Here is a 27,388-nt window from a genome sequence, read left to right as displayed (position 1 = left end):
TGTGAGCAGACAGCTGGTAGAACGGGCTCTAAATGGAAACAGGCCTGAGCTCTGCATCAGCCTGTACTGGAGCCAGCTACTTGGATCAAGGCGCTCCTTGGCTTTAGGCCAGGACTGGCTTTTGTCATATTGCCATCAGAGTATTCCATGGAATGTAGGCAGATGGGCAGCACACAGGCATTGGGAGGACTAGAAGGGATTTTGCTGGCTTCACTTGAGCCTGGTTATGTCCAGAGCTGCCAACCCTTCTTCCCAGAGCAGAAGCTTGCCGCTGTGGACATGTGGCTGGGATGGCAGACATCCTGGTAGGCAGCCCATATCCTCTGGGAGCCCCAGTGAGTGGGCAGAGACCTTTCCCATTACTTGGGCTGATTAGTGTTTGTTCCCAATACTTACTTTGACTTCTCTGGTCTAGATTTGGTCTCCTAGGGAACCCCACAAACACTTCTTGTTTTCTACATCTTTATACTCTTGCCCTCTGGAAGAATGATCTTGGGGTGTAAGGTCTAGGGATGTCACATCTGGAGGTTCTAAAGAAAACTTTGGGATGGCAGCCCAGTCAGTCAAGGGCCAAGCTCTAGAGAAAAAAAAGAGGGTCCTGGGGGTGTATATCTCCCTTCTCCCCGAAGTCCCAGGGTGAAGGGTATAAAGTATACAGGCCCAGGCTGGAGCTGGGACAGAGTCTGCACAGTGTGGACCTGGGCTTTTATTGTTAGACCAGGGGCATAGCACAGTAGGAGGACAGGAGGACAGAAGGACAGGCACATGGGGATAGGCCAGATGGGTCAGAAGGGTCAGTCCATAGTCCAGGGGAGGCAGAGGCCAGAGTTACCCATCTTGGACTGGTAGACAGTGTTGAACTTTTCATCCAGCTCAGGAGTAAAGTGTTCCTTCCAGTCCCCAACAACGCCTGGGGGAGGAAGGACAGATAGTATGAGTCAGCCAGGGAGAAGATGTCAAGGCTACACCACAAGCCAACCCCTGAGAGACTGACCAGTTTCTCCAGCCCCACACTCTGAATTATGTCCTGTAGGAGGCGTCTGCACCTCCCACGTGACACCTGGGAACATGACTTGATTTGGAAGTAGGTTAAGAGGTGATGAGAGTGGCCTAACCTAGTGACTGGTGTCATCATCGAGTATGGGAGTAGAATCTAAAGTGATGCAACCAGGAGCTGGGGACACTGGAGCCGTAGGAGTGAAAGAGGCAGGAAGGAGTCTCCGGAGGGAGTGTGGCCCAAGAATACCTTGTTCTGGCCTCCAGAGCTGTGTGAGAACTTCTCCTAGTCTGCGTGCTCTGGATGGCAGCCAAGGGATGTGGTCATGAGCACCCATGGCTGCCCCATCCTGAAGCCACATTTAGCTGGGGGCTGGAAGACAGTGCCTGGGTTCACATACCCCTAAGACCTGTCCTGAGGATTTGTCTTGTTGGAGACTTTGAGGAAAGTCCTAATTCTTCTGACTATTAATAAAGGCAAGAGGTCCTGGTGCTCCCAGGGGTTTTATCAGTGACAATAGCAAGGTGTACTCTTAGTTGCCATGGGGACCCCACAGGCCCCTCCCCTTTTCTACATCCAAGCATCTCTTCAGAATTGGTTGGGCGGGGCTGAACTCAGGCAACGCTAGAACATGTTGCCCATGAGAATGGGGAAGGTCAGTTTCTTTTGGAAGAGTTGGCAGAGATGGAGTTGGGGCACTTTCTGAGAGTTATTCAGAAAGTTGGGTGGCTCTGGGAGGAGAGGTCTGAGACAGAGCTGTAGCCCGGGGCCAAAAGGAAACCTCTGGGAAGGCATTGCCAGCAGGGAATGGCATGGGGCAGGGACTGTCCTCAGCATCACACAATAGGCCAGGCAAGAAGGTATGGAAGGCAAGTAGACGGGGTAGGCTTGAGGGACTGTAATCAGATACAAAAAAATGAGAGGTGAAGCATAGTGGTGCACATCTTTAATTCCTGCACTTAGGAAGCAGAAGCATAAGGATCTCTCCGGGTTCAAGGCCAGCCTGGTCTACAGAGCAAGCTCCAGGACAGCCAGAACTACATAGAGACCCTGTCTCAAAAATAAAGCAAAGAAAAGGTGAGGGTTGACTGGTCCTAGGATAGGCCCTGGGCATTTGAGTGGAGGCCTACCTTTCCTCAGGAACTTGCCCTGGCTCTGGTCTATGATCTCCTTGGACAAAAGGGTGTAGTTGACCATGTTGCTCTGACTCATGAAGGAGAAGCTGCAGTGTTCCAGTATGACATCCTCCTCTTCTGGTCCCAGGGGGTGTCCCAGGAATTCACTTAACTTCCGGATCGTACGGCGAGGTTCCTGGACCCAGAAAGACCCAGAGGAATGGATACATATTTAAGACATTAAAATAATACAGTAGGGACTAGAGAAATAGCTTAATGGTTAAGAAAGAATACATATTGCTCTTGGGTCTTTTGACCCAAGTTCAGTTTCCAGCACCCACACTGACCAGCTCATAGCTGCCTGTAACTGCACCTCCAAGGCATCCAATGCAGAAATGTCCACATAGACACATACATACACTTATTTAAACATAAAAGTAATAAACTGGGCATAGTGACTCATGTTAATCCCAGCACTCGGCAGGCAGAGTTAAGTGGATCTCTGTGAGTTCAAGGCCAGACTGGTCTACAGCATGAGTTCAAGGACAGCCAGAGATACATAGAGGGACACTGTCTCGACACCCCCCTGATATATATTAAAAAATTGTACAAGTAATTAAAAATGTGAACAACTATACTCAACTCAGTATTATCTGTTAAAGGAAGTAGCTGGAAACAGCATAAAATCCAAACACAAAAGGAATTTATTTCAGCTATGTCTATACCAGAGAATATTTTATAGTCATTAAGAACGCATGGGTGGGGGCTGGAGAGATGTTTCAGCAGTAAAGAGGACTTGCCATTTTTGAGGAGGAACCAGGTTCAATTCCCAGTACCCCACAGCAATTCACAACTGTCTATAACTCCAGTTTTAGGAGATCTGACACCTTCTTCTGACCTCTGAGGACACCAGGCATGTGTGTGGTGTATAGACATACATGTGCGCAAAATATTTACACACATTAGAAAACAAAATAAATAAATCTAAAGAAAATTTTTAAAAAAGAGAATACATAGGGAGCTGGGTCTGGTGGTGTACATTGTCTTTAATCCCTCCATGGGAGAGGCAGAGACAAGTGGATCTCTGTGAGTTCAAGGCTAGCCTGCTATACAACAAGTTCTAGGTCAGCAAAGACTACACGGAGAAACCCTGCCTCAAAAAACTAACTGCTGGGCGGTGGTGGTGCACGCCTTTAATCCCAGCATTCGGGAGGCAGAGGCAGGTGGATCTCTGTGAGTTTGAGGCCAGCCTGGGCTACCAAGTGAGTCCCAGGAAAGGCGCAAAGCTCCACAGAGAAACCCTGTCTCGAAAAACCAAAAAAAAAAAAAAAACTAACTAACTAACTAACTATACATACACGAATGTACACACACACACACACACATATACACACACACACACACACACACACAAACACATACATATAATGCACATGGGCATGCATGCTTTGGATGGCAGAGCTGGAGAGGTAGAGTTGCTAAGACCATTTTGGAGCCCAGAGGATTGTGGGTGGGTCCCCACCATCAGACTCTTAACTTGTTATACTGGTGAATTTTGGTTTTACTTTGATTTCTTTGTGACTGTGCCTCAATTCCTTCCTCTTAGGGTAAGAAAGTATTTAACTTATTTTTGGAATTTATAGGAGCCTGTAGTTGAGAGACTCTGGATATTTTAGAGATGCTTTGAACTTTGAAAGAGATTTTTGGATGTTTTAAAGTGACTGAACTGTTAAAGTGATTTTTTTTTTTTCAAGACAGGATTTCTCTGCATAGCCCTAGCTGTCTTGAAACTCACTCTGTAGATCAGCCTGGCCTTGAACTCACAGAGATCCGCCTGCTTGTACCTTCCAAAGTGCTGGGATTAAAGGTGTGCACCACCACTGCCTGGCTTAAAGTGAATTTTTAAAGACTGTAGGACTTTTAAGATGGAATGTAGATCTACCCACTGGCACTGGGCTCTACAACTCTGCATTTTGATTGGTTGTGGTTTTCTGTGATAGTGTCCAGATGTTGTAAAGAGAAGTTTCCATGATGAGGGGTGAAGACTACACTTATCAGTGGGTCTAAGAAGAATACATACAAGTAGCATTATTTGGAGCGAGAAGGTTGTATCTAGGAGTATATATACATGCAGTAACAATGAAAGAAAAGGCCACGAATCTGAAGAAGAACAAAGGGAGGGCTATATGGGGAGAGGGGTTTCAACGGAGGAAAAGGAAGGGAGAAATGTTGTAATTATATTATAATATATTATAATATAATTACAACATTTTAAATATAAAATAAATAAATAAATATAAAAGCACAAAAACTTATTCTTTGCCGGGCGGTGGTGGCGCACGCCTTTAATCCCAGCACTCGGGAGGCAGAGCCAGGCGGATCTCTGTGAGTTCGAGGCCAGCCTGGTCTCCAAAGCGAGTTCCAGGAAAGGCGCAAAGCTACACAGAGAAACCCTGTCTCGAAAAAACCAAAAAAAAAAAAAAAAAAAAACTTATTCTTTAAAAATTAAAAAAAAAGGTCAGATAGTGGTGGTACCTTTATTCCCAGCACTTGGAGGCAGAGGCAGGCAGATCTCTGAGTCTGAGGCCAGCCTAGTCTACAGAGTGAGTTCCAGGATAGCCAGGCCTACACAGAGAAACCTTGTCTTGAAAAACAAAACAAACAAACAAATAAATAAATGGAATGTTTTATATTGTGATATTGCTATTAATATGAGATGTTTTGGATGCATAAGAAAGTAAAGGTTATTGTTTAATAGTGTTGTAGTGGTGTGTCAAGTTAGCTAGGGGTCAATTGTCCTTGTGGCCTCGGTTAACAGATGCAAACCTAGACAGAGCTGGGAAGAGGAACTCTTGAGGAAATTCCTTCATAAGACTGGCTGCAGGCAAAGCAGAGGAGTATTTTCTTGATTAATGGTTGATGTGGGAGAGCCCAGCCCACTGTGGGACACACAGAAATTAAAGCCCAGAGAGACACAACAGGGGTCTCCAGGATGTCTGGTCTTTGCCCCTGTCAGATGCTGAGACCAAGTAGCGTCAAACCAGGCCCACACCACCAATTGCAAAGGACTAGAAACAAGGTATAAAAATCTTGAAAACTGAAACCTCAAGTATTAATTTATATCTATGTGTTTAGGACATGTTGTATTTGGCACTCAGAGATATCATATCTTTAAAGAATTTGATCAAAAAAAAGCTTTGAAAATTGAGCTTTAATTTTTGTAGCAAAACTCATTCAGTTGGAAAAGCCTGAACCTCTACTGATGTGAATCTATTCATGATGTGAATCTATTCATCTTTGTTCCTCTTGTTTTAATGTCTTGAGGCCAAACCAACCTCGTCTGCTGGGGGCAAATGTGTACAGTTTCCAAGACCCAACAGATCTTGGATTCCCAAAAATCCCTAAGCACACACAGAGTCAACAGCTGCAGCCAGAGCTGCAGGCTTCTGAAAGGTCAGCCTTGTGGATATAATTTAAAACATCCTGCAAAGAAGTGGATTTCATCTTGTTATTCTGAGTGAAAATCTTGCTGTTTACACATAATATTGGAACAGCTCAGAGAACTCAAGGTTCTCCAGCATCACGCATCGAATTTTCTGGCTGTGCCAGTGTGGGCTGAGTAATCAGGCCTGTCTGTTCCATTAGAAAGTGCAGGGGCTGGAAGGAGGAGCAAATGAGAGAATGTATAATGCACCAAAACCGCTCATCGGAGCTTATCTGAATTTCCGAATGCAGTCAAATATGAATCAAAGATTACTTGGATGAATAAACACAAAAATAACATCAAGAGACTGAATGTATAACTTAAGGCACATGGGGGGGACCAAAGAGGGGTCAGTCCTCTCCTTCCACCGTATGGGTTCCAGGGATCAAGGCAGTCCAACAAAGGCCTTTCTCCTGAGTCATCTGTGTGCGTGTGTGTGTGTGTGTGTGTGTGTGTGTGTGTGTGTGTGTGTGCGCGCGTGTGTGTGTGTGTGCATACAGAGGCAAGAGGAAAATCTCAGGTGCCATTCTTTAGAGAAGTCCATCTTGTTTTTTGGGAAAAAGTCTGTCTCTATCTTGTTTTTTGAGAAAAGGTCTGTCACTGACTTTCAATTCACCAAACAGACCAGGCTGGCCAGCCAGCAAGCCGCGGGCATCTGCTTGTCTCTGTCTCTCAGTGTGTATCATCAAGCTGGCTTTTTGATGTGGGTTCTGGGGATCAAACTCAAATCCTCATACATGTTCCATGAGCACTTGACTGGCTTAGTTATTTCCCCAGCCCCACAATCTTAAAATTATAAACGTACATTAAAAATTCTTGAAACTCGCCGGGCAGTGGTGGCGCACGCCTTTAATCCCAGCACTCGGGAGGCAGAGCCAGGCGGATCTCTGTGAGTTCGAGGCCAGCCTGGACTACCAAGTGAGTTCCAGGAAAGGCGCAAAGCTACACAGAGAAACCCCGTCTCGGAAAAAAAAAAAAAAAAAAAAATTCTTGAAACTCGCCGGGCGGTTGGTGGCGCACGCCTTTAATCCCAGCACTCGGGAGGCAGAGCCAGGCGGATCTCTGTGAGTTCGAGGCCAGCCTGGGCTACCAAGTGAGTTCCAGGAAAGGCGCAAAGCTACACAGAGAAACCCTGTCTCAAAAAACCAAAAAAAAAAAAAAAAAAAAAAAAAATTCTTGAAACTCAGGCTGGAGGGATGGCTCCGCAGTTAAGAGCACTCACTGCTCTTGCAGAGGATCTGGGTTCGATTCCCAGCACCCATGTGGTGGCTACAACCATCCATAATACCAGCTCCAGGGGATCCAATGTCCTCTTCTGACTTCCTTGGGCAACAGGCACACACACGGTACACAGACATACATGTAGATAAACATTCATACACATAAGATAAAAGAAAAAGAAAAATTGCTTGAATCTCCTACCAACAAGACTCACAATGGCTGTTGCTTTAGGAAAGCTGGAGGCAAGAGATGTCTGAACCAGGAGCAGCTAGAGATTCTGAAAGCACCAATATTGTTGGCAGTCCTGTCTTAGGAAAATAAGCTTCACAGAATGTTCTGGAAGAGCTGGGGACACCGGGGCTTTGACTGAGGAGGACTTGGCTTAGGTGGCCTGTTGGATATGTGGAAGGGGTGCCCACCTGATGCAGCTCCTCATAGGTGACAAAAAGCAGATTTAGGTCCTTCTGGAGTCCCAGCCACCCCTTCACATGGTCAAACCAGGAACCGAAGAAGCCTGAGGAAGGAAGAAACAGAGGAGGAGCTCCAGTCCCAGCTGCATGTGACTGGGACCCAGGAGGGGCAGGGCAACCTCAGAGTGGGCTAGAACAAAGATGCAAAGCTGCCCACCAGCTTGGTGACAAGGAGGGGGCTCTGTGAGCCCCTTCAGTCCTGGAGACCCACCTGTGCCCTCGAGAAACTCATCCACAAATTCCTCAAAAGAGCTGGGGTTGGGCAGGAAGCCGGCTATTCGGTGAAAGTGATAGAAGGAAACCAGAGCGTCCTTGGGGTTCCGGGCCATGTACACCACCTGGTGGACAGAGTCTTGAATCTCAGCACTCTGAGGTTCAAGACTTCCCCAGTTGCTGTGACCTCAAGTAGCTGAGCCCCGGACCCCTGCTCCAGTCTAGAAGTGTGGGTGGGAAGAGTTGCACAATGCTGGCCTCCTGGCCCCCCGAAAATGGTAGTGGTGAGTGGATCCCAAGCATGGGCCAGACCTGGCCACTGAGCAGCAGTCGGTAGAGTCCTGAATGGGTAGCCCCCGGGGGCAGGTTTTGGTTTCTTTATTATTACATTTAAAATTTTTTATTTTGTAGGGAGCATTGTTACTCATTCTCTCAGGTTCCAGGCAGCTGATGGCCACCATCACCCCACAGGATAAGTAGGCCTTGCCTATCAAAGTTCTACCAATCTCCAGGTCGCCTGGACACTGCCAGGAGGCCTGGCATAGACTTGTGTCTGTGAGGCCTGCTTGAGTTTCTATGGCTCCTCCCTACCAAGGTAGGAAGGGATCTCTCTTCCCCAGAGCCAACCACTAGTCAAGATGGATGACTCTGACATTCAATTCACTACACCTGGACAATGAACCTGCCTGACCCACCCATCCTCCTACCTCTGGCTTGTCTATACTTCTGGCCTGGTAGAGGCTTCCTGCCAAATTGACCCTGCCTCAACTCCAGCCTAGGGCTGATGCTGCTGTGGTTTCTACCCTCCCACTCACCATGTCCTTCACCCCAAGACTTGAAGGCGAAGCCAAGTCCTTTGGACCCTTTGGATCCCCAAAGCCTGACTCCATCTTGGCTCTTGTGAAATGCTGAGGAGCGCAAAGGCACCTGTTTCCTACCTTGGCTTTGGACTTCATCAGAGCTGGCGCCAGGGCTTTGGCTTGCAGGTGGGAGGTGAGCAGCCGAGGCCAGGAGCTGTTGAGCTTGGGAAGGAGGCTGCTGAAGGAGGTCTGCTCTATCCAAGGCATGCGGGCCCAATTGGGGAGGTGGTGGATAGGCCACAAGTGGCCCCCACAGAAGATCAGACTCAGTACCTGCTGCATCCATGTGGTACCTGTAGGACAAGGGGTAGGAGTCGGGGTGGGGCAGGTGATGGGGGTGGCTACTTCTGCCTAAGATATTCCACACTTTTTCTTTTCCTCCCTCAGAGTAACAGATCAATTAGGTGCATTATTAATAGCGGAGACAGGATGGTGAGGCTTCTGAAGCTAGCCTAGTCCTCTATTCTCGCTGTTCTACCTTCTACAGAACACAGACCCCCAAACCTGGCCAATGGACTGCTCTGCCACTCTATGACATGTTCCTTATTGCTATTTGAGACTTAATCAATATGTTATTTGTTTTTTGGGACAGAGTCTCTCTACATAGCCCTAGCTGTCCTGGTACTCACCATGTAGACCAGGCTGGCTTTGAACTCACAGAGATCTACCTCTGCCTCCTGAGTGCTGGGATTAAAGGCATGTGCCACTATACTTGGCCTTCAGTATAGCTTTTATCATCTGTATTTCTGCTAATATTCTGTATATGAACACTTAGGAGTTTTCTAGTCCCTCTCCTCAGTCACACTAGTAACTTCAATTTAGGGTTTTTCTAAAGAGCTTTGGCTTTCTTCCCCTCTGCCTTCTCCCTTTCTCCCTTTCTCGGGGCCCTACAGGTGAAATCCAGGACTATGTGTAAGTTAACCAAGTACTCTACCACTGCAAACTCCCGCCCCTTCCTCTTTACTTTGTAAGCTTTCACCACAGAATTGCCTGCTTGTGGCAATGTAGGCTTTTTCTAGCATGCACCTAAAATCTCTTCCACACATCCCTCTTTTTTTTTTAGCCGTTTGTTATATATAGTAGAACCCTAGTTTTTAGTATCAGTTCTACCTTACAGCCCTAGCATGTGACTAAAAAGCACGTTTGGGGTTTGGGCTAGGCTCGATGGTAGGTCACTTGCCTAGCATCGTGAAGCCCTGGGCTTTGGTCCTTGTTCCATGGGAACAAAAAAGGAAAGAAAGAGAAAAGAAAAAAGTATGCTTTGGAAAAAGATCAGAGCCCTGGAACTGGAGAGACAGCCCAGTAGTTACAAGCACTGGCTGCTCTTCCAGAGAATGTGGATTTGATTCCCAGAACCACATGGCAGCTCTCAACTGTTTGTAACTCCAGCTCCAGGGGTTGGGACAACCTCTTCTGGCCTCTGCAGGCACCGGGCATGCGTGCATCACAAAGGTAAACATCCAGACAAAGCACCCAATACATAAAAAAATCATAAATAAAACTTTTTTAATTAAAAGAAGGAGAAGAAGAAGAAGAAGAAGCAGAAGCAGAAGAAGAAGCAGAAGCAGAAGAAGAAGCAGAAGAAGAAGAAGCAGAAGAAGAAGCAGAAGAAGAAGAAGCAGAAGAAGAAGAAGAAGAAGAAGAAGAAGAAGAAGAAGAAGAAGAAGAAGAAGAAGAAGAAGAAGAAGAAGAAGAAGAAGAAGAAGAAAATCAGTTGTCCTCATACACCCCACAGTAGCAACTTAGAGGTAAAACAGCAGAGAAAACCCTACTATAGCAGTGGCAGAGACCAACAGGAAGGAATGTGTAAAAGCTGTGTGGGAAGAGTGTTCCCGCCTCTGTGAAGATGTGGGGGTGGCCCGGGCAGATGGAGAATCCTCTGTCCTTAGACAAGATGTCTTGACAAAATAAACAGACCAGTTCTTCCATGTTAATCTGCAAATCAAACACAATTCCAATAAAAATACCCTCAGGTTTCTACAGAGTTAGACAAATTGGTGCTGAAATTACACGGAAGAGAAACACATGGTACCCAGGCCTCAGAAGGTGAGTGATGCTCAGTGGGGAACAGCAGTGGCTTCTGCAGGAAGCCCAGTGATAGACACAGTGTGGCCAGTAAAGGGAAGTTCAGAGCTTTGGTCCAGTTCAACACCTCTGGGTCAACAGAGTTGCTATTTGGCAAAACACAACACGAGATCTGTACTTCACACCACCCAGGAATAAACCAAGTGTGAACATTGCAAACGAATGGGCAAATTCCTCTTTTGTTTTTGTTGTTGTTGTTTGTTTGGAGACAGAGTCTCACTATGTAGCTCTAGCTGTTCTGGAACTCACTACGTAGACCAGGTTTGCCTCAAACTCACAACTATCCACATGCACCACCACACCCAGTGGCAAATTCCTTTATAGCGTTCAGACAGTGACTGTTTCTAAGTTCAACACAAAATACTATTGACCCCACTCAAACTCGGGGCAAGCAACTGTAAGTCTGACAATACTTGGGTACCCAGCACTATAGTTTGAATCCAGAATGTCTCTGAAAGCTCTATGTGTTAGAAGGAGGAGGGGAGACTGACCAGACAGGGGCCTGTGGGAGGTCTTTGGGCCATGGGGGGTGGTGCTTTCTAAGATAGTACTACCCCAGTTTCTTCTCTTCTTTCTTTTGAGATAGGGTCTCATGCTAAACTTGTGATTCTCCTGCCACAGACATGTGCTGCCATGCCTGTGTTATTTGGTGCTGGACTCCAAACCCTGGATCTTGCCCATGCAACTTACCCATAGCCGTAGGATCTTTCTCTTATTTTTTTTCTTGGATGGATTCCAGGGCCTTGTGCATGCTATAGAAGTGCTGTGTCACTAGACCACCCCCTCAGTCCCTTCCTCTTTTCACATCTCAGCCGTAAAAAGAGTGAATTTGCTCTGCCAAGTCCTCTCTACCATGATGTGCCACAAGAACAAAGCAATGGTACCCATGGGTCATGGATTGGGATCCTCAAAACTGTGAGCCAACGTAAGCTCTCTTTATAATCTGATTCTTGTGGGTGCTTTTCAGAGTGAGGGAAAGCTGACTCACACTCATCAACTGCTAGCTGGTCAGTGCAGAGGGATGAATTAGAAAGTCCCTGCTGATGGCAGTGGTGGCGCACGCCTTTAATCCAAGCCCTCGGGAGGTAGAGACAGGAGGATCTCTATGAGGCTAGTCTGGTCGACAAAGCAAGTTCCAGACCAGTCAGGGCTACGTAGTGAGACCTCCCCAAAAAAAGAAGGAAGAGGAGGAGGAGGAAAAGCAAAAAAACAGTTTCAGTGTCCTCACAAGACACATTTTCATTGCAGTGTAAAGCAGTAATGCTATAGGAGTGATGTCTCGGTGTGGATTATCAACAAAGTAGGGCAACTATAACAACGCTCTGGAACAGAGGTTATGGGAACACATTCTCCCAGCCTTACCTTTTTTCTTTTGTAAACTTTATTATAAAAATGCCTTAGGCTGGGGCATGGTGGCACATGCCTTTAATCCTAGCAGAGACAGGTGGATCTCCATGAGTTCTAGGCCAGCTTGGTCTACATGGTGAATTCCAGGATAGCCATGGCTACACAGAGAGACTCTGTTTCAAACTAAATAAACAAACAAACTTTCAATAAATGAAAACATCATACACCAAGATTAACGACAACATGCTACCATCAACCATTTCTTTTCCTTTTTGGGGGTTGAGGTTTGGGGTTTGTCTGTGTAACAGCCCTGGCTGTCCTGGAACTCGCTCTGTAGACCAGGCTGGCCTGGAACTCAGAGATTCGCCTGCCTCTGTCTTCCAAGTGCTGGGATTAAAGGCGTGTGCCACCATGCCCGGTCATCAACCATTTCTTCCACCTATGATTTAGATCCTTTTTTCTCTGTGTGTCTCACCTGGCCGCAGGTGACTTCTGGGGACCGCTGCTTGCCCTCCAGGCCCACAAGGGCTGCTCTATCCCTTTGTTCTGGGAGCAGTGGAGCTGGGGCAGGAAAGGTCCAGGGGGCACAGGCTGTTCTGACACCGTCCCCAGGGGACACTCACAGCCAAGCCCAGAACCTACAAAGTTTTAATGCTTTTTCCGTGTTGCCCGAAGGCTGATTTCACCTGCGGTAACAGCAAAACCGGCTTGAGTTTCCCCGCAATTTCACAGTTGTGTTTGGGTTTGGGTTTGGGTTTTTCATAGACCTTGGTAACCTGAGATGATTTTGTCTTTTCCTTATTAAGCTGAAAACTTGTACGTTCTCAGGAAAGGAAGCGCTCGTTAGGCTCTTTGTTTGCGCTGGGCAGCGTCATTGCTCAGGGGCTTTGGGGACTGAGGGCAGCTGGGACACAAGCCTTGGATTCGGTGGCCGTGGACCTGATAACGGGGAACTTTGCTAAGAGATTAATGCGAGCAGTTCTGTATGCAGCACAGGTACACTGGACAATTCACACCCCAGGTTGGATGAGGCACACAGGTTTTCATCACACAATTTAAGACAGTCGTTAGTGATTTCTAGAATTTTCCCTTTAATATTTTTGGACCACTACTGAGTATGAATAACTGAGGTCACAAATAAGGGGGAAATGACCTGACTATATCAAGGAGATAGGAGACATGGACATAAAAGATGTCACTGAAAGGTTCTGGAATCATACAGAAACTGAGCACGAGTGGCTTTCCGAGACGGCTGGGACTTTCCACCTTCCTGCCTTATGGCACATTTGAGTCATCATCTGTTGCTTTTATGAAGACAGGCAGAGCTGTGCAGCTGGCTCTGTGCCCTCTGGAGCAGGAAGGTAGAGTGCTCCTGAGGGCTAGGTGTTGTCCCATTCTGCAGAGCCAGTCAGCCTCTGGGAGTTTGGGGTGGAGGGACACAAGCGGCAACTATGTTGTAAGAAGTAGACACAAAAGCAGGTTTTCTGAGAAGGGAAGAGAGAGATACACAGGGCTCCCTGTGCTCTGGCAAAGCAAAACCTGGCTTTGAATGTCCCCTTGGTAACGTGCTCAGGCCTCCATTTACACATCATGCCAGATGGTGAGTGACTGGCACCCGTACGGTGCTAAGTATGGCATGATCAGGATGTGCAGTGGTCACGCATCTTCCTGGACCCCCTGGTACAGCTGCTGTAACAGATGACCACCAACTTGGCTGGTGAGATGGTTCAATGGGTAAAGAGGTTTGTTACCCAGCCTGATAAACTCCCCTGGGAACTACATGATGGAAAGAGAAAGCAGACTCTTGAAAGCTGTCACCTGACCTCCATACATGCCCTGTGCTACACACACACATAAATAAATAAATAAACAAACAAATAAATTTAACAAATAACCAGCACACCAGTGGCTTTCAACAACGCAGCTCATACTGTACTTCCGAGTGCAAGCAGAGCTGGCAGCTGAGGTGGTGTTTCCTTGTTTCCTTTTCCAGCTTCTTGGGGCCACCATGTTCCTTCCAAGTGTCTCATCCCACTTCAGAAGCAACACTGCAGCATGTTCACGTCCCCCGTCTGACCCTGTGACCCCGCTTCTGTCATCGCGCCTCCCTTCAAGGCTCTGAGCCTCATGCTCCGATCGAGAGGGACCCTGTGATGACTCTGGACTCCGTGACCCACGATGATCTCCATCTAAAGGTCCCCAGCGTAATCATTACTGAAAAATCCCTTCGGCCACATGAGGTCACACACTGGAGGATTAGATCGTGAGCATGTTGGGGCTGTTACTCAGTGGGTGACAGGCAGGGAGAGAAGTGAGGCTAAGGCATAGGTCTGACAGGAAAGCATCAGATGTAGGAATGTGAGGGCAGGGCAAAGAGGAAGAGGCACCACCGAGGAAGCAGAAGACAGAGCTGACCTGAGAACACCTGACTCTTACATGTCAACTTCTTCCTTGGTTGGACTGTGCCTTAGCCTACCTCCATCATTACTGCTGAGTAGAGGAGGGCCTCGGGTCGAGATGGACACCCACTGCATGGATGGCTTGGGGCCTTTTTAGTATGTATGATGCTACAGTGACTCCACCAGGCAAGGCAGAGCAGTGAGATGAGGTAGAAAGAGGGCAAACTGTCACCCCGATGTGCAGAAGCCTTCCCGGGAGGGATGACCACTGAACGGTCAGAAGGGTGGTCAGAGGTCTTGTAAGCAGAGCTTGGGGGATGGGACTATCACCTGACTCCAGGTGGCTTCCTATGCATATCTGGGGTCCCAGCTACGAGCTCTCTGAGGGAAACCATGGCATTTAATAACTACCACTTTCTTGTTTGATTTTAGAGCCAAGATCTCTCTGTGTAGCTTGGGCTGGTATGTAGACCAGGCTGGCTTCAAACTCACAGAGATAGTCCATCCTCTGCCTCCAGAATTCTAGGATTAAAGGGTGTGCCACCACACTTGACTCACTATCACTTTCTTTTTTTTTTTTTTTTTTTTTTTAAAAAAGATTCATTTATTTATTATGTATACAGCATGTATGTATGACTACAGGCCAGAAGAGGGCACCAGATGTCATTACAGATGGTTGTGAGCCACCATGTGGTTGCTGGGAATTGAACTCAGGACCTCTGGAAGAACAGCCAGTGCTCTTAACCTCTGAGCCATCTCTCCAGCCCCCGACTCACTATCACTTTCTAACTGAATGTTCCAGAACATTCTAGCTTTGGTGATGGTCTTTCCAGAAATCCTACCTGGACTTCTCTGTTAAGAATGTAACCAGGTCCTCACCTACAACAACCAAACACTCCACCGGGGTGTACCACAGTCCATTTCTCTACTTTAGACATTTGAAAGCTTTGGCCATGAGCAAAGAGGAGGGTGTTCTGGGAGCTGTGCAGGGTCTTCCCCCTCAAACAATCACCCTTTCCGGGAGTCCCCTTCAGAGATATCAAATCCTAGGGCCCTAGATGGGAATGGGAGGTCACAGGGCCCCCCCTTAGCTTCTCTAGCTTCCAGGATGGGGAGGAGGATCACCACCTTTTTTAAGTCTAAGCAAATACAAGCCAGAAAATGCTCTTCAGAGCAGGGTGGCCCTTTCCTCCCACCCTGCCTGTACCTAGATCAAGGACTGGTAACGAGAGTCAGTAGTGTATCTTGCTAACTGCAGGCCAGGCCCTGCTCTGTCTGGGTCTACTCCCAAGGTTACTGAGGGATGATCCCTTCCCACCCCTGCCCCCATGCAGGGACACTGACCCCCTGGATCCAAGACCCAAGACTTGGTAGGTAGGGCCCATAGCTCTGCTGCCCTATCCTGAAGGAGGACAGAAAGAGAGTTGGAGGCACAGCCTAACGGATCCCAGCCCACCCACTGCATTCCTACTGGTGGGAAGTCTAGACCATAGACCAGGCCCCTGGGTAGATGTGGTGAGGTGTAAAGGGAGGGAGGGAGGGCAGGCTCTGATTGCGGGAGAGGGGGAGGGGAGCATGGAGCAGGGGGAGGGGAGCAGGGGGCAGGGAGAGGGGAGCAGAGGGCGGGGGAGGGGAGCAGGGAGCAGGGTGGCTGGGAAGCAGGACAGTTATGTGGGGTGGAGGAGGTTTGGTGTAAGAGGGAGAGGAGTCAGGAATGTGGAGTGTAGGAGGGGCACCCGGCCCCATCTGCTGAGCCATTTGCTCATCTAGGTCACCGACAGTCCAGGTGGCCCTGGTGGCCACGTCACACGAGGCAGATCTTACTCTTTTGTTTTGTTTTTTCGAGACAGGGCTTTTCTGTGTTGTTTTGGTGCCTGTCCTGGATCTCACTCTGTAAAGCAGGCTGGCCTCAAACTCACAGAGATCTGCTTGGCTCTGTCTCCGGAATGCTGGGATCAAACGCGTGCACCACCACCGCCGCCCGGCCAGATCTTCCTCTTAATGGGCATTGTGGCCCCAAGAGACAAAGGCAAACTCTACCCCTGATTGGGATCCTCACCCTGGGCGCCTATCCTTATGGATTCAAGATGGCGAGGACGGCCAGGAAGGGTCCTGCAGAACCAGGCCGGCACCCCGACCACACTGGAGGAAGGGAAAGCAGGCAGTGCTCTGGGATTAGAGGGTTCCTGTCCCCACAGAAACACACTTCAGTGGGATGACATACACCATTCACCTCAGCAGGGCTCAGGGCAAGGCAAATCTTGTCTCCCAAAGACCACATGCCTAAGAGCATCCCAGATGGAGCCAGATTATCAGCACACACCCCACATCACCACCAGCATTCTTCCCACAGGCTCAGAAACATGTTCACGCAAGTGTAGCGAGATTAGAGAAGTTCGTGGGAACCTGACCAAGGTATGTGGGAGGCTGCTGGTGCCCAGGGTGAGGACACCCTACAGCTTCTGAGGCTACTAGGTAGAAGGATGACTGGCCAAGGAGGCTACTGGGGCTTATAGAGCTGGTAGCTTACGGCAGGCCAGAGAGGCAGCCCTACAGCTCACACCAGAATCAGAGGTGACAGGGAGAAGGCCCAGGGGTCTACTCTACAGTGCCAAGAAAGGGAATGAGGCCCTGTGGATGGAAGGGAACACTGACGTCCCTGGGTCGTTCAGGCTCCTTGACCCAGTCCCAGCCTCTCACCTGACTTGGGGAATGTCACCAAGAGGACATCTGTGTCCTGGAACTGGAAAGCACAAGCTGCCTTCAGGGACTCCAGGGTGTGCATGAACCCTGGGAAGCGGATGCCATCGAAGATTTCGGTGGTGTTCATGCGTTCATTCATACTGGTGCTGTCGGGAGTGGGGCTGTAGGTGAGGCAATCTGTTACCCAGGGCCCAAGCTCTTTCCAGCAGGTGCAAGCCCGTCTGCCATTCCGCCATTAAATGTTGAGACGGGTCCACACCAGGTAGCTGCTGGTTTTGTTCTTAGGCATCTTTGGAGGACCATCCCAGAACCTTGGTCAGACTTGCCTGCCATCTGGGCCAAGGGAGGCCTCCATCCTCCCCGGGTATACAGATCTCTGTGCTTCGGCTTTGGGCTGGCAATGGCGTTTGTCTGGCCTTGAGACCGCGGCCCACTGCTTGGCAGAATTCTGCCTCAGCCACTAGTTCCTGACCACTTGTATGCGGGGCTGCACCTCAGCAGCAGACTTGTGTCGTTGTGACCTATTGTGAACATCCTTGTGGACTTGAGAGCTGCTTGCCTCAGTCCCAGAAACCCCAAGCAGTGATGGGAACTGTGCCCAGAAGCCCCATCGATCAGAGAGACAGTTCTACCCACGCCCTCCCTTCAGTCTTCACACACGGCTGCCCTGCCTGGGCTGTTTCTGCTGAATCCTGGGGCAGTCTCTGACATTAGCCCCACCTCCCGTGTCCCCCGGGATCCCCACTCACCACAAAGTCCTTCTCTGTGTGCTGTGCCTCGCTGTCTGCATGCAGCCCAGCCCTAGAAAACGTGGCTCTACTTGGGCAGCTCCAAAGAGGCTCCACCCTAGCTAGAGTTGCAGGGCCCTGGGGCAGATGACTGCGGGGTGCCCCGCCCCCAACCAGACCCGTTTAGGGGAGGGGCTGGAAGAGCGCCCCCATAGGCAAGCAACAAGTGGATAACCTTCAAGACAGAAGTCAGTTTTGAGCAGACTAAGGTACAATTTAACAGTGACTGGGTATGACACAATTTTCCTGTTTCAGAAATGCTCCCCTGTGGAGGCACTGGCCAGGACGGCTCCCGGAGGAGAAGTGCAGCATTCCTTTCTCTGTGTTCTGACAACACAAGAAGGCAGCTTCCTCTGCCACCCTAGAAACCATGCTGTTTATATAATTTTGACATGTGTGGTAAGTAGTAATATAGTACAAAGTAATCAGCGCTGGAACAAGGTATGTCTAGGAAGACTCCCATCTCCCGCCACTGCCAACCAGCAGCCTCTGCTACCCTGACCTCACAGTCTGGTTAGCCAGCTGCCAAGAAGCACAAAACTGTCTTACTGCCTACAATACTACTTGCAACAACCAGTGTCCTGGAGATTTTATACAACAGAATAAAACTTCTTCCATTTGCTTAGGATACTTGTTTTTTGTTTTGTTTTGTTTGGGTTGATTTGGGTTTTTTTTTTTTTGTTGTTGTTGTTTTTTGTTTTTTGACCCATTATGATGCAGGGGAACACCGGGGCTCCATCCTCTCTGTCTCACAAGTGGTAAGTGAGTCACTATCCACACAAACCCATGAAGCATACACTGACCTGTCATCCACTGTCCTTACCTGTCCTTTAAAGGGTAGCTCCAACCCCTGGTCCCTCTTTTCAGATTTTCCCAGGGAGAAGTCAGCTCCTCACAGTCTCAAACCCAGACTCACAACAGTCAAGTTCTCCAAAGGTTCAGCTAAACTGAGTTCACTAATTCACACACCATGTGCTTACCACATGCATAACTGGAACAGACAGCAGGTCAGGCGTCCTGAAAATTCCCTTTGGTCCTCTCAGCAGAAACCTGTGTCCTTCCCAGACAACGGTTGCACAGGCCTATCACCATCCCTCATTTTATTTGTTCTTGAACATCACACGAATGGGCTACTGCGTGAGCACCTTTTATGTCTGGGTTTGTTCCCTTTACATGTTGTTTATGACTTTCATCCATGTCATTGTGTGTACAGAGAGTTCCTCTACATGGTTGTGCTGTGTTCCATTGTAGAGATAGTTGTTCACCCATTCACCGTGTGCTGATGGACATCAGAGCTGTTTCCAGCTCTGTTGAGATAGAATTCATATAGTGGGCCAGGGATGTAGCTCGGTTGTTAGAGTGCTTGCCTAGCATTCATGAACCCTAGATTCAGTCTCTGGCATTGTACATGCATGGTGATACATGGCTATAATCCCAGCACTCAGGAAGTAGAAAAGAATAAAGAAGTCAAGGTCATCAGCTATATAGTGAATTTGAGGTCAGCCTGGGCTACATGAGACCCTGTCTCAAAAGGGGTGGAGAACTAAAGAGATGAGTCAGCAGTTAACAGCACTTTGTACTCTTGAAGAGGACCTGGATTCAGGTATTTGGTTCCCAACACCCACATGGTGGCTCACAACTATCTGTAACTACAGTTCCAGGGGTTTTGATGGCTAGGACATTCTTCTGGCCATCAACGGTACTTGTACCCACATGGTACAAATACATAGATTCAAGTAAAACATTCACATACATAAATTAAAAATAAATTTAAAAGATTTTTAAAAAGATATAATCCATATAACTTTCATTATAAAATGAATGTTTGTATCATGCCCCCCAAATTTGTATGCTGAAATCCTAATCCCCAATATGATGGTACCAGGAGGTGGGCCTTTGGGAGAAAGTAAAGATAAAGCCTCCTTGTGTTACCTGTGAATGGGATTTGTGTATTTATTTGCTTGTTTGTCTATTCTCTATCTTTATTTAGTTATTTTGAGACAGGGTCTCCCTATGTAGCTCCAAAACTCAAACTCCTCCTATTCAGCCCAGAAAGTGCTAGGATTACAGGTGTGCACAGTCAAGTCAGATATTAGTGCCCTCTTAAGACACACAAGACCTGCTGTTCCCCATGATGACAATACAGTGGGAAGTGGTCACTTGTAAGCCAAGAGTGTCTTCTAGATCTTCTAGATTACCAAGATCTTGATGTTCTCAGTCTTTAGAACTGTAAACAACGGCTGGGTGTGATGTGACAAGCCTGTAGTCTTAGCACACAGGAGACGGAGGCAGGAGGGCCAAAAGTTCAACATCATCCTCAGCTGCAAAGGAAGTTTGAGGCCAGCCTGGGCTATAAAAGACCCTGTGTCAAAATAGGGGCTAGAGAGATGACTTAGCAGTCAAGAGCACTTGTTCTTGGAGAGGACCAGGGTTTTAACTTCCAGCACTACATGGTGGCTCACAACAATCTGTAACTCCAGTTCTGGGGTATCTGGCACCCTCTTCTGGCATCTGAGGGCACCAGGCATGCATGTGGAGCACATACACACACAGGTAAAACACTCATTCACATAATGAAATAAATAAACCTTTCAAAATTGTTAAGTACATTATATATATGTATGAAAATTTCATAATGAAGCCCATTATTATGTATAGTCAATATATTTAATAGAAACATAAAGAAAAGAAAAACTGAAAAATAAACACACTACTTTGCTATGGCAGGTTGTTATGGCCACTCAAGGTCATCAGACAGAAGTTTTGGTGCTGAAAGTGAGTTTTCTGAATTCTTATGGTACTTCTGCAAATCGTCTGCTATTTGAGTATATTCAGAGTCTGTTATAGAGTACCAATAGTCTACAGCAGTGGTTCCCAACCTTCCTAATGTTTCGATCCTTTAATACAGTTCTTCGTGATGTGGTGAGCCCTAACCATAAAATTACTTCATTGCAAGCCAGGAGGTAATGGTGCACACCTTTAATCCCAGAACTCAGGAGGAAGAAGCAGGTGGATCTCTGTGAGTTCAAGGCCAGTCTGGTCTACAGAGTGAGTTACAGGACAGCCCAGGCTACATAGAGAAACACTGTCTCAAAAAACAACAACAACAAAATATTTCATTACTACTTCATAACTGTAATTTTGCTACTGTTATAAATTGTAATGTAAATATATATGTCGAAACCCTGTCTCGGAAAAAAAATATATATATATATATGTCGAGACCCACAGGTTAAGAACCATTGGTTGCCAGGCGGTGGTGGCACATGCCTTATAATCCCTTCCAGCACTTGGAAGGCAAAGGCAGGCGAATCTCAGTGAGTTCAAGACCAACCTGGTTTACAAAGAGAGTTCTAGAACAGCCAGAGCTGTTACACAGAGAAACCCTGTCTCAAAAACCAAAAAAAAAAAAAAAAAAAAAAAAAAAAAGAACCACTGGCCTATAGCATGAGCTGGCAATAAGACATGAAAAATGTCTACACTGACTACTACTAATAGATCATTGTAATTCATAAGGAACTTAGTGACTGTATATATGATACAATATAATGCTGAACAACTAGCGATTGTAATACGATAAGCTAATGTTGCTGGACAAAGTGGTACAAGAAAAGAATGAGCTCAGAGATTTGAATTTCCAGCTTAAGAAATACATGTTGGAACTAGGCATGATGGCACATGCCTTTAATTTCAGCACTCGGGAGGCAAAAGCAGGTGGATCTTTGTGAGTTTTGGGCCAGCATGGTCTACATAGCAAGTTCTAGGACAGCCAGAACTACTTAGAGAGACCTTGCCTCAAAAAAGCAAACAACAACAAAAAATGAAAGAAAGAAAGAGATTGGGAGCCATGGAGATGGTGTAGTGGGTAAAAAGGTGTATCCTTCAACTTCTGTACCCAGTTCTATGGCACACACGTTCACATGCACACTCACACTAATTAATTAAATATACTTTAAAAATATTTATTTATTCATTATGTATACAGTGTTCTACCTGTATGTATGCCTGCACACCAGAAGAGGGCAGAAGATCTCATTGTAGATGGTTGTGAGCTACCATGTGGTTGCTGAATTGAACTCAGGACCTCTGGAAGAGCAGCCAGTGCTCTTAACCTCTGAGCCATCTCTCCAGTCCTAACTACTAAATATTAAAAGTAAGAGACAGAGAGAGTCTGAGGAGCTCCAGGCACTGATTGGCCTGGGAAGGGCAGGTAAGTATGGGAGAACGGTGTGGACATGGGTCGTTGTAAAGGGATCCCTGACTGGGGCCTCAGACCCTTCATCACAGAAGGACGAAATCATAATATCAAAATCTGGGCCATTTTGTAACTCATGCTTGTTCAAAAGCAATGTCTCAAGGGCAACTAACTGACTGTGTTCCTGGACACTGTAACACCTGTGACCTTGGACAAGTAATCAGACCTCTTGAACTGTGTCCTTCAGACATAATAGAGGGTGTGCAATGGATTGAGAGTCCTCTCAGGCAGCAAATAATTAGGAACATCCTAAGTGGGCCTGGAAAAGTGACACAAAACTTTAATCATTCAGGAGGCTGAGGCAGGGGGATCATAGCAAGTCTGAGTCCAGCCTGGGCTACAGAGTGAGACCTTGTCTCAGAAAACAAGCAAACAAAAAAAACAAGCAAAAATCCTAATACAAAATCCTAAATGGAAGGGCCCCGAGAAGAGGGAGATTGTTTCTTGGAAATCAGCTCCCTGATCACATCTGCTGATGGTCCTCCACTGTGCTGGGGAAGTTTCTTTTCTCAGTCTTTTGGACATCTTGCTTCTACTAGGGCAATAATGAACATGTGCCAGCATCTGTGTGGATCTGCACATGTGTCCTTTTTAGTTGTTGTTTGTCAACACACAGTTTCCCTGTGTAGCCCTGGCTGTCCTGGAACTCATTCTGTAGACCAGACTGGCCTGGTGCCTCCCGAGTGCTGGGATTAAAGGTGTGTGCCACCACTGCCAGGCTCTGCACGTGTGTCTTAAGTACTCCTGTATGTACATTGTATTTTTACAGCTAAACTGTTTACTATAGAGAAAAGGAAAGCTTGCCATCCTAATATGGCTCAGTGTCCAAGAGCTAACTTGCAGAGTTCAACTGGCAGACTAAGGCTCCTGCACCCTAGGAGGGAAATACTGTGTACATTTCTTTTAGGAGGACATCTCAAGGATGCCCACAGTCCAGCACAAAGTCCCCTCCTCCCCGTCTCCTCTTCTTTCTTCCTAGCCCTCAGGCCTTCTCTCCTCACCCCTCCTCCCCAGTAAAAGAACACAGGGCGGAAATGGGGCTAGGAGAGGTCTGGGAGGAAAGGCAGGTGGTGGGGTGGAGCCAGCATCTGTGAGGCTTGGGAGCTGCCTGGCAAGGAGGGCCTTTCTGGGACAAACCTGTATTTTGCTGGGGTGAGTGGGCTGGGGGTCAGAGGATGGGTGGGGACTCAGCGGGCACCGTCTGAGAGAGTTATTGTCTGGAGGAAGAGTTGTCCCTGTCAGAAGGGCACTGTTGGGGCTGAGGAACAGGAGTGCAGGGAAGGGTTCCCCACTGGTCATGGGGTGGGAGAGCTGTCTCGGCGATGACCTCTTAGACTCTGGTTGTCTTTCCAGCCGCGAGTCCTCTTCTCGGCCTTTCAGCTCCAGCCTCTCCCTCTGTTCTTTGCCTCTTTGTCTTCTCTTTTTTCTTTCCTTGAGACTCTTTAACCTGTTCCTTTATTCCGAAAGCCTTACTGGGAACAGGGTGAGGGCCAGGTGCAATTCTTACTCCTGTTCTGGAACTTTCCACATGGTTATCTCCCTTCTTACCCAACGGAAGGCAAGCCGCTACAGTTTCTGCATAAGGAGATGTTTGTTGGATGCGAGGATATTTGAGAGGGGGGAAAAAATCAAAGCGCTCTCAGCTTTAGCAGCCGTGGAACCGGGCCTGTGTTCATTCTCTCTGAGCCCGGAATGTTCTGTCCCCCTGGCGACAGTAGTCCCGCAACAGCAGTGACACAAGCAGCATGAGACACATTCAGGGGACATTCTGAAATGTAAAGGCATGTCCTCTGCTGTCTTCTTCTGGTGTTCCAGCCTAAAGACTTAGGCCCTGATGCTCGCATCTATCTGGGCTGGTTCCGGTCCAGACTGGATCTCTGGGTACCTCTGTCTGCTCATGACCTCCAGTCTTCTTCAGGCATACTCATTTAAGGCAGACCAGCCAGCGCTACATGGTGAAGCCCTATCTCAACAACCACAAAAGAACTCTAACATAGTCACAACCGTGCAGACTGAGGAGCCAGAGCTCAGGGGAGGAGTGCATGCCTACCCTGTGGAAGGCCCTGGAATGAAAGCACAGCATGATTGCATTACGAGCAATTCTTAGATTATTCTTAGGTTTGATTTGAATTTCTTTGTTTCTTTTTTTGTTTTATTTTGTTCCTTGAGACAGTCTCTTTATATATCCCTGGCTGTACTGGAATTTGTTCTGTAGACCAGACTGTCTTGAACTCACAGAGATCTGCCTGTCTCTGCCTCTGGAGTGCTGGGATTAAAGGTGTAGGCTGCCACGTCCTTCTTAAATTTTCTCTTAAATGCTTTTTTCCCCCTAAGCAGCCATATTATTTTTCCTGTGGTCATTTAACCCCCTCTTTTCTTTAGACGTTAAAGGGAAGGTGGAGGCCCGATTCCATAGCATCCCAGAACATTTTTCTAGAAAGAAAGTCTCAGGTCCAAACTGGGTCTTAGGCAGAGCCTGCTGAGGCACCATAGCTATATGACTTCATGTAGTAGAGAAACTTCAGTGTAAAGCAGGTCAGGGCATTTCCCTAGGGATGGGATGAATTGCCCCCTGAGATGAAAGATTAGTTGCCCCCTGAGATGGAATGAATTGCCCCCTGAGATGGGAGAAATTGCCCCCTGAGATGAAAGATTAATTGCCCCCTGAGATGGGATAAACAGCTGCTCACTGGTGTGAGACACCCATGGCTTGGCCTCCTAGTCAGGAAAGGCATCAGGACATTCCCCTCACCTTCAAATCCACCTCGTCATGCTTTCTCTGGGCCTCCTGAAGTCTCCTCTTCATAAAGGAAGCATCTCCCACTGAGGAATTTGGTGTTCTAGGTCAGTGTCAGCTCTGAGGACTAAGGACAGGAATGGCAGTAGGAGGTCCCTGAGTGCAGGTGAGCATGCTAGATGGATGCTGACCACAGTACCCACAGGGAAGCAGAAGCAGAAGCAGTGGCCCTTCTAAGAGGTGGGTTTCAGTTTGGTATGAGTCAGGTGGAGGGTGGGCTTTACCTATTGGGTCCCCTTCTACCTCACACAGTCCTGAGAGTTTCAAGGTCAGAAGATCAACCACAGTGGCCCAGGCAAGAGATTAGAACCCACGTGACGCTGTGCCAGAGTATGAATCACGGCTCCTATTCCTATGGCGCTGTGCTTTCATTCCTGGGTCTGCCGAGCTAGGCGAGAAGGATAGCAGCAGGGCTTGCTTCCTGGGAGAAAGGCTGGAAATTAGCAAGTGGGACCTTGGAGAGAGGGGGCCATGGACAGCAGTGGCGGCACCAAGCACTTGGCAGTCCGGTCAGGTCCTCAGGGTTTGTAAACTGAGCCCACCATGAACAATGAGGAACAGCTTTCCAGGGTCACATGACCCCCTAGGTTTACATTTGTCCTTATCCCCCCCAAGACTGTCCTCAGTCCCCAGGGAAAGCAGGTGGGGACACAGCCAACAGAGGGCAGCAGCTGCAGTAACCTGACGGATGATGATGTGTGTGGTGACAGGAACACCAGCTCTGTGGGTCAGCCTGTCTCCTTGTCTGGAGTTCAAGACTGAGCATGAGCAGCTTTGCAGGGCACTTCCCTGAGACGGGCTTGAGTGCCTGGCCTTGCTCCCGAGTGTTCACCAGCCTCAGGTTCTCAGACAGGATGAGGAGTTGTGGAATGCCGTGTCTCTGTCAACCTAGCGTTCCCTCCTCCCCATTTCCCAGTCCAGGACCTTGCAGCCCACACAGGCGCCCCTCCTCTCTTCTGTCCTCTGCCCAGAGTCTGACTCTGTTTTTCTGGCATGCAGTGTGGGAGGCTGGGCTTCTGAGGTCATGATCAAGGATTTATCAGGCGATTTGCTGAGGAAGCAGCGAAGATGTCAACAGACAGGCTGGCCTTGGACCCACCCCACCCAGGGAGGAAGCTTAGAGCAGATAATAATCTTCAACAATAACCAATAGGACCTACCCAGACTCATGGTAAGGTGCGTGGACTTCAAACTCACCTGCAGATGTCGCGTGCACTTAGATGCCCCGTGAACTTCTTAACAATAGAAAGCACCTGAACGTCTGCACCGGAACCTGGCTCAGAAACTGAAAAACAAACAAACAAACAAACAAAATGGCCAGAAGTAGTCACTAGGATTAGCACAGAGTCACAGAGATGGCCCGTCCTGGGGACAAACCACCTTTCTCCCCTCCCACCAGCTGCTCAATCTGCCTCAAAACCAACTGGAACTCCCAGGCATGGCCACGGATCCTAGGCAAACATGGAGGTCAAGTGTGGAGGCAGCAATGGAGCCAGGATGGCTAAACAGGCTTCGGAAAGACTGAGTCTGCACTTCACTCCTTGACCCCTCATAATTCATTCTTGGCAGAACATACCAGAATGAACAAACTAGACCTCTGAGGTCATGGACCTCTCCCTAGGGGGAGGACCAGACAATAAGCCAGCCCTGAGCAATCTGCAGCTGCTAGAAGCTGGGGAGGCCTAGGAAGCATGAAAAAGTGCTGAGAGAGGCTGGCCACAGAGGAAGCGTGCAGAGGCCCTGGGCTTCTGAACAGAACGTTTAGGTAGATGCAAATGTCCTGCGGCCTTGAGCATACCTGGAGAGTTAGAATGCGCTAGATAGATAGGGTGGCGGAGAGAGAGAGTAGGGTGAAGCTGGGGTCATGTCATATGTCATGGAAGGTCCCCTAAAGGTCTTCTCTGTGGGGATGGGACCTCTGAGGGTTCTGAGTGGTCTTTAAGCCAGGGTAAAAGACATCGTACCACAGTACTGAGAACACAGAGAGAGGCTGACCAGGTATCAGTGGGGCATGCAGGAGATGAGACATGAGAGCAGGCTCCTCTGACTGGGTTTACTGAAGGATGCAAGTATGAGACAAGGTCCCCAGAGAAACAGAGCCGACAGAAAGTGTGGGTAGTGTGTAGAGATTCATTAGTAAGACTTGGTTCCACAGCTAGCAAGCAGGAGGCCAGAAAGCTGGGGTACAAGCTCCAGCTGATGCTAAAGTCAGGTGACGACAGTCCTGCTTGGATAGCAGGTGGGGGAGCGTGAGTGCACTTGGGAACCTCATGTTCCATTCAGGCCCCAATGGTGCCCTCGAGACCCGCCTACCTTGGAGGCATCTGCTTTGTGATTGTGAGTTTCATCTAGAAATACCTTCAGACACTCCGAGAAAAAGGGACCTGCTCTGGAATCCTGAGGGCCAGTCACTCTGACATAAAGTTAACCATCCCACAGTGAGGAGACAGTGAAGATCCTAAAGGTCTGCTGGAGCTTGCAGGAAGGGGGAAGGCCATGCTGATACAAGATGAGGGAATGTATTGAGCTGAAAATGCTCTACATTTCCAGCCAGAGGTGCTCAAGAAGCAGCTGGGTCTGGGAACCCGGGCTAGGTTCTGGGGGATTCTAGAGAATGGGGCAGTCATAAGAGCAGAGATGGACTCTGAGACAGG

The 27,388-nt window shown here is 48.1% G+C and overlaps 1 protein-coding gene across 2 annotated transcripts; it reads right to left on the bottom strand.

Moving 5' to 3' along the window:
* Positions 1–688: 688 nt before the first annotated feature.
* LOC128104340 (sulfotransferase 2A1-like) lies at positions 689–17,818 on the bottom strand. 2 transcript variants are annotated; one of them, XM_052729215.1, is made up of 7 exons: positions 17,644–17,818; positions 16,892–17,040; positions 8,439–8,653; positions 7,499–7,625; positions 7,237–7,331; positions 2,128–2,308; positions 689–910 (listed from the first exon to the last, which is right to left on the bottom strand). In XM_052729215.1, the coding sequence occupies exons 1-7, from the start codon at positions 17,682–17,684 to the stop codon at positions 795–797; spliced, it is 924 nt and encodes a 307-aa protein (XP_052585175.1). In that variant the 5' UTR covers positions 17,685–17,818; the 3' UTR covers positions 689–794. The 2 variants fall into 2 exon arrangements, with proteins under 2 accessions (XP_052585175.1, XP_052585174.1); XM_052729214.1 differs by having other exon boundaries at positions 16,892–17,055; positions 17,644–17,816.
* Between the last annotated feature and the right edge of the window lie 9,570 nt (positions 17,819–27,388).

Source organism: Peromyscus californicus, unplaced genomic scaffold, assembly GCF_007827085.1.
Source record: "Peromyscus californicus insignis strain IS unplaced genomic scaffold, ASM782708v3 Scaffold_8__1_contigs__length_139910024, whole genome shotgun sequence".
NCBI lineage: Eukaryota > Metazoa > Chordata > Mammalia > Rodentia > Cricetidae > Peromyscus > Peromyscus californicus.
The sequence above is the reverse complement of the archived record's forward strand: the minus strand, read 5'-3'. Positions and strand labels throughout refer to the sequence as shown.

Coding starts and splice junctions, on each gene's coding strand:
- LOC128104340 (XM_052729214.1), bottom strand. CDS start 17,684: ATGCAGACAGCGAGGCACAGCACACAGAGAAGGACTTTGTG. Junction 7,332..7,498: donor TGAGTTTCTCGAGGGCACAG/GTGGGTCTCCAG, acceptor TTCCTTCCTCAG/GCTTCTTCGGTTCCTGGTTT. Junction 911..2,127: donor GGGCAAGTTCCTGAGGAAAG/GTAGGCCTCCAC, acceptor TTCCTCCCCCAG/GCGTTGTTGGGGACTGGAAG.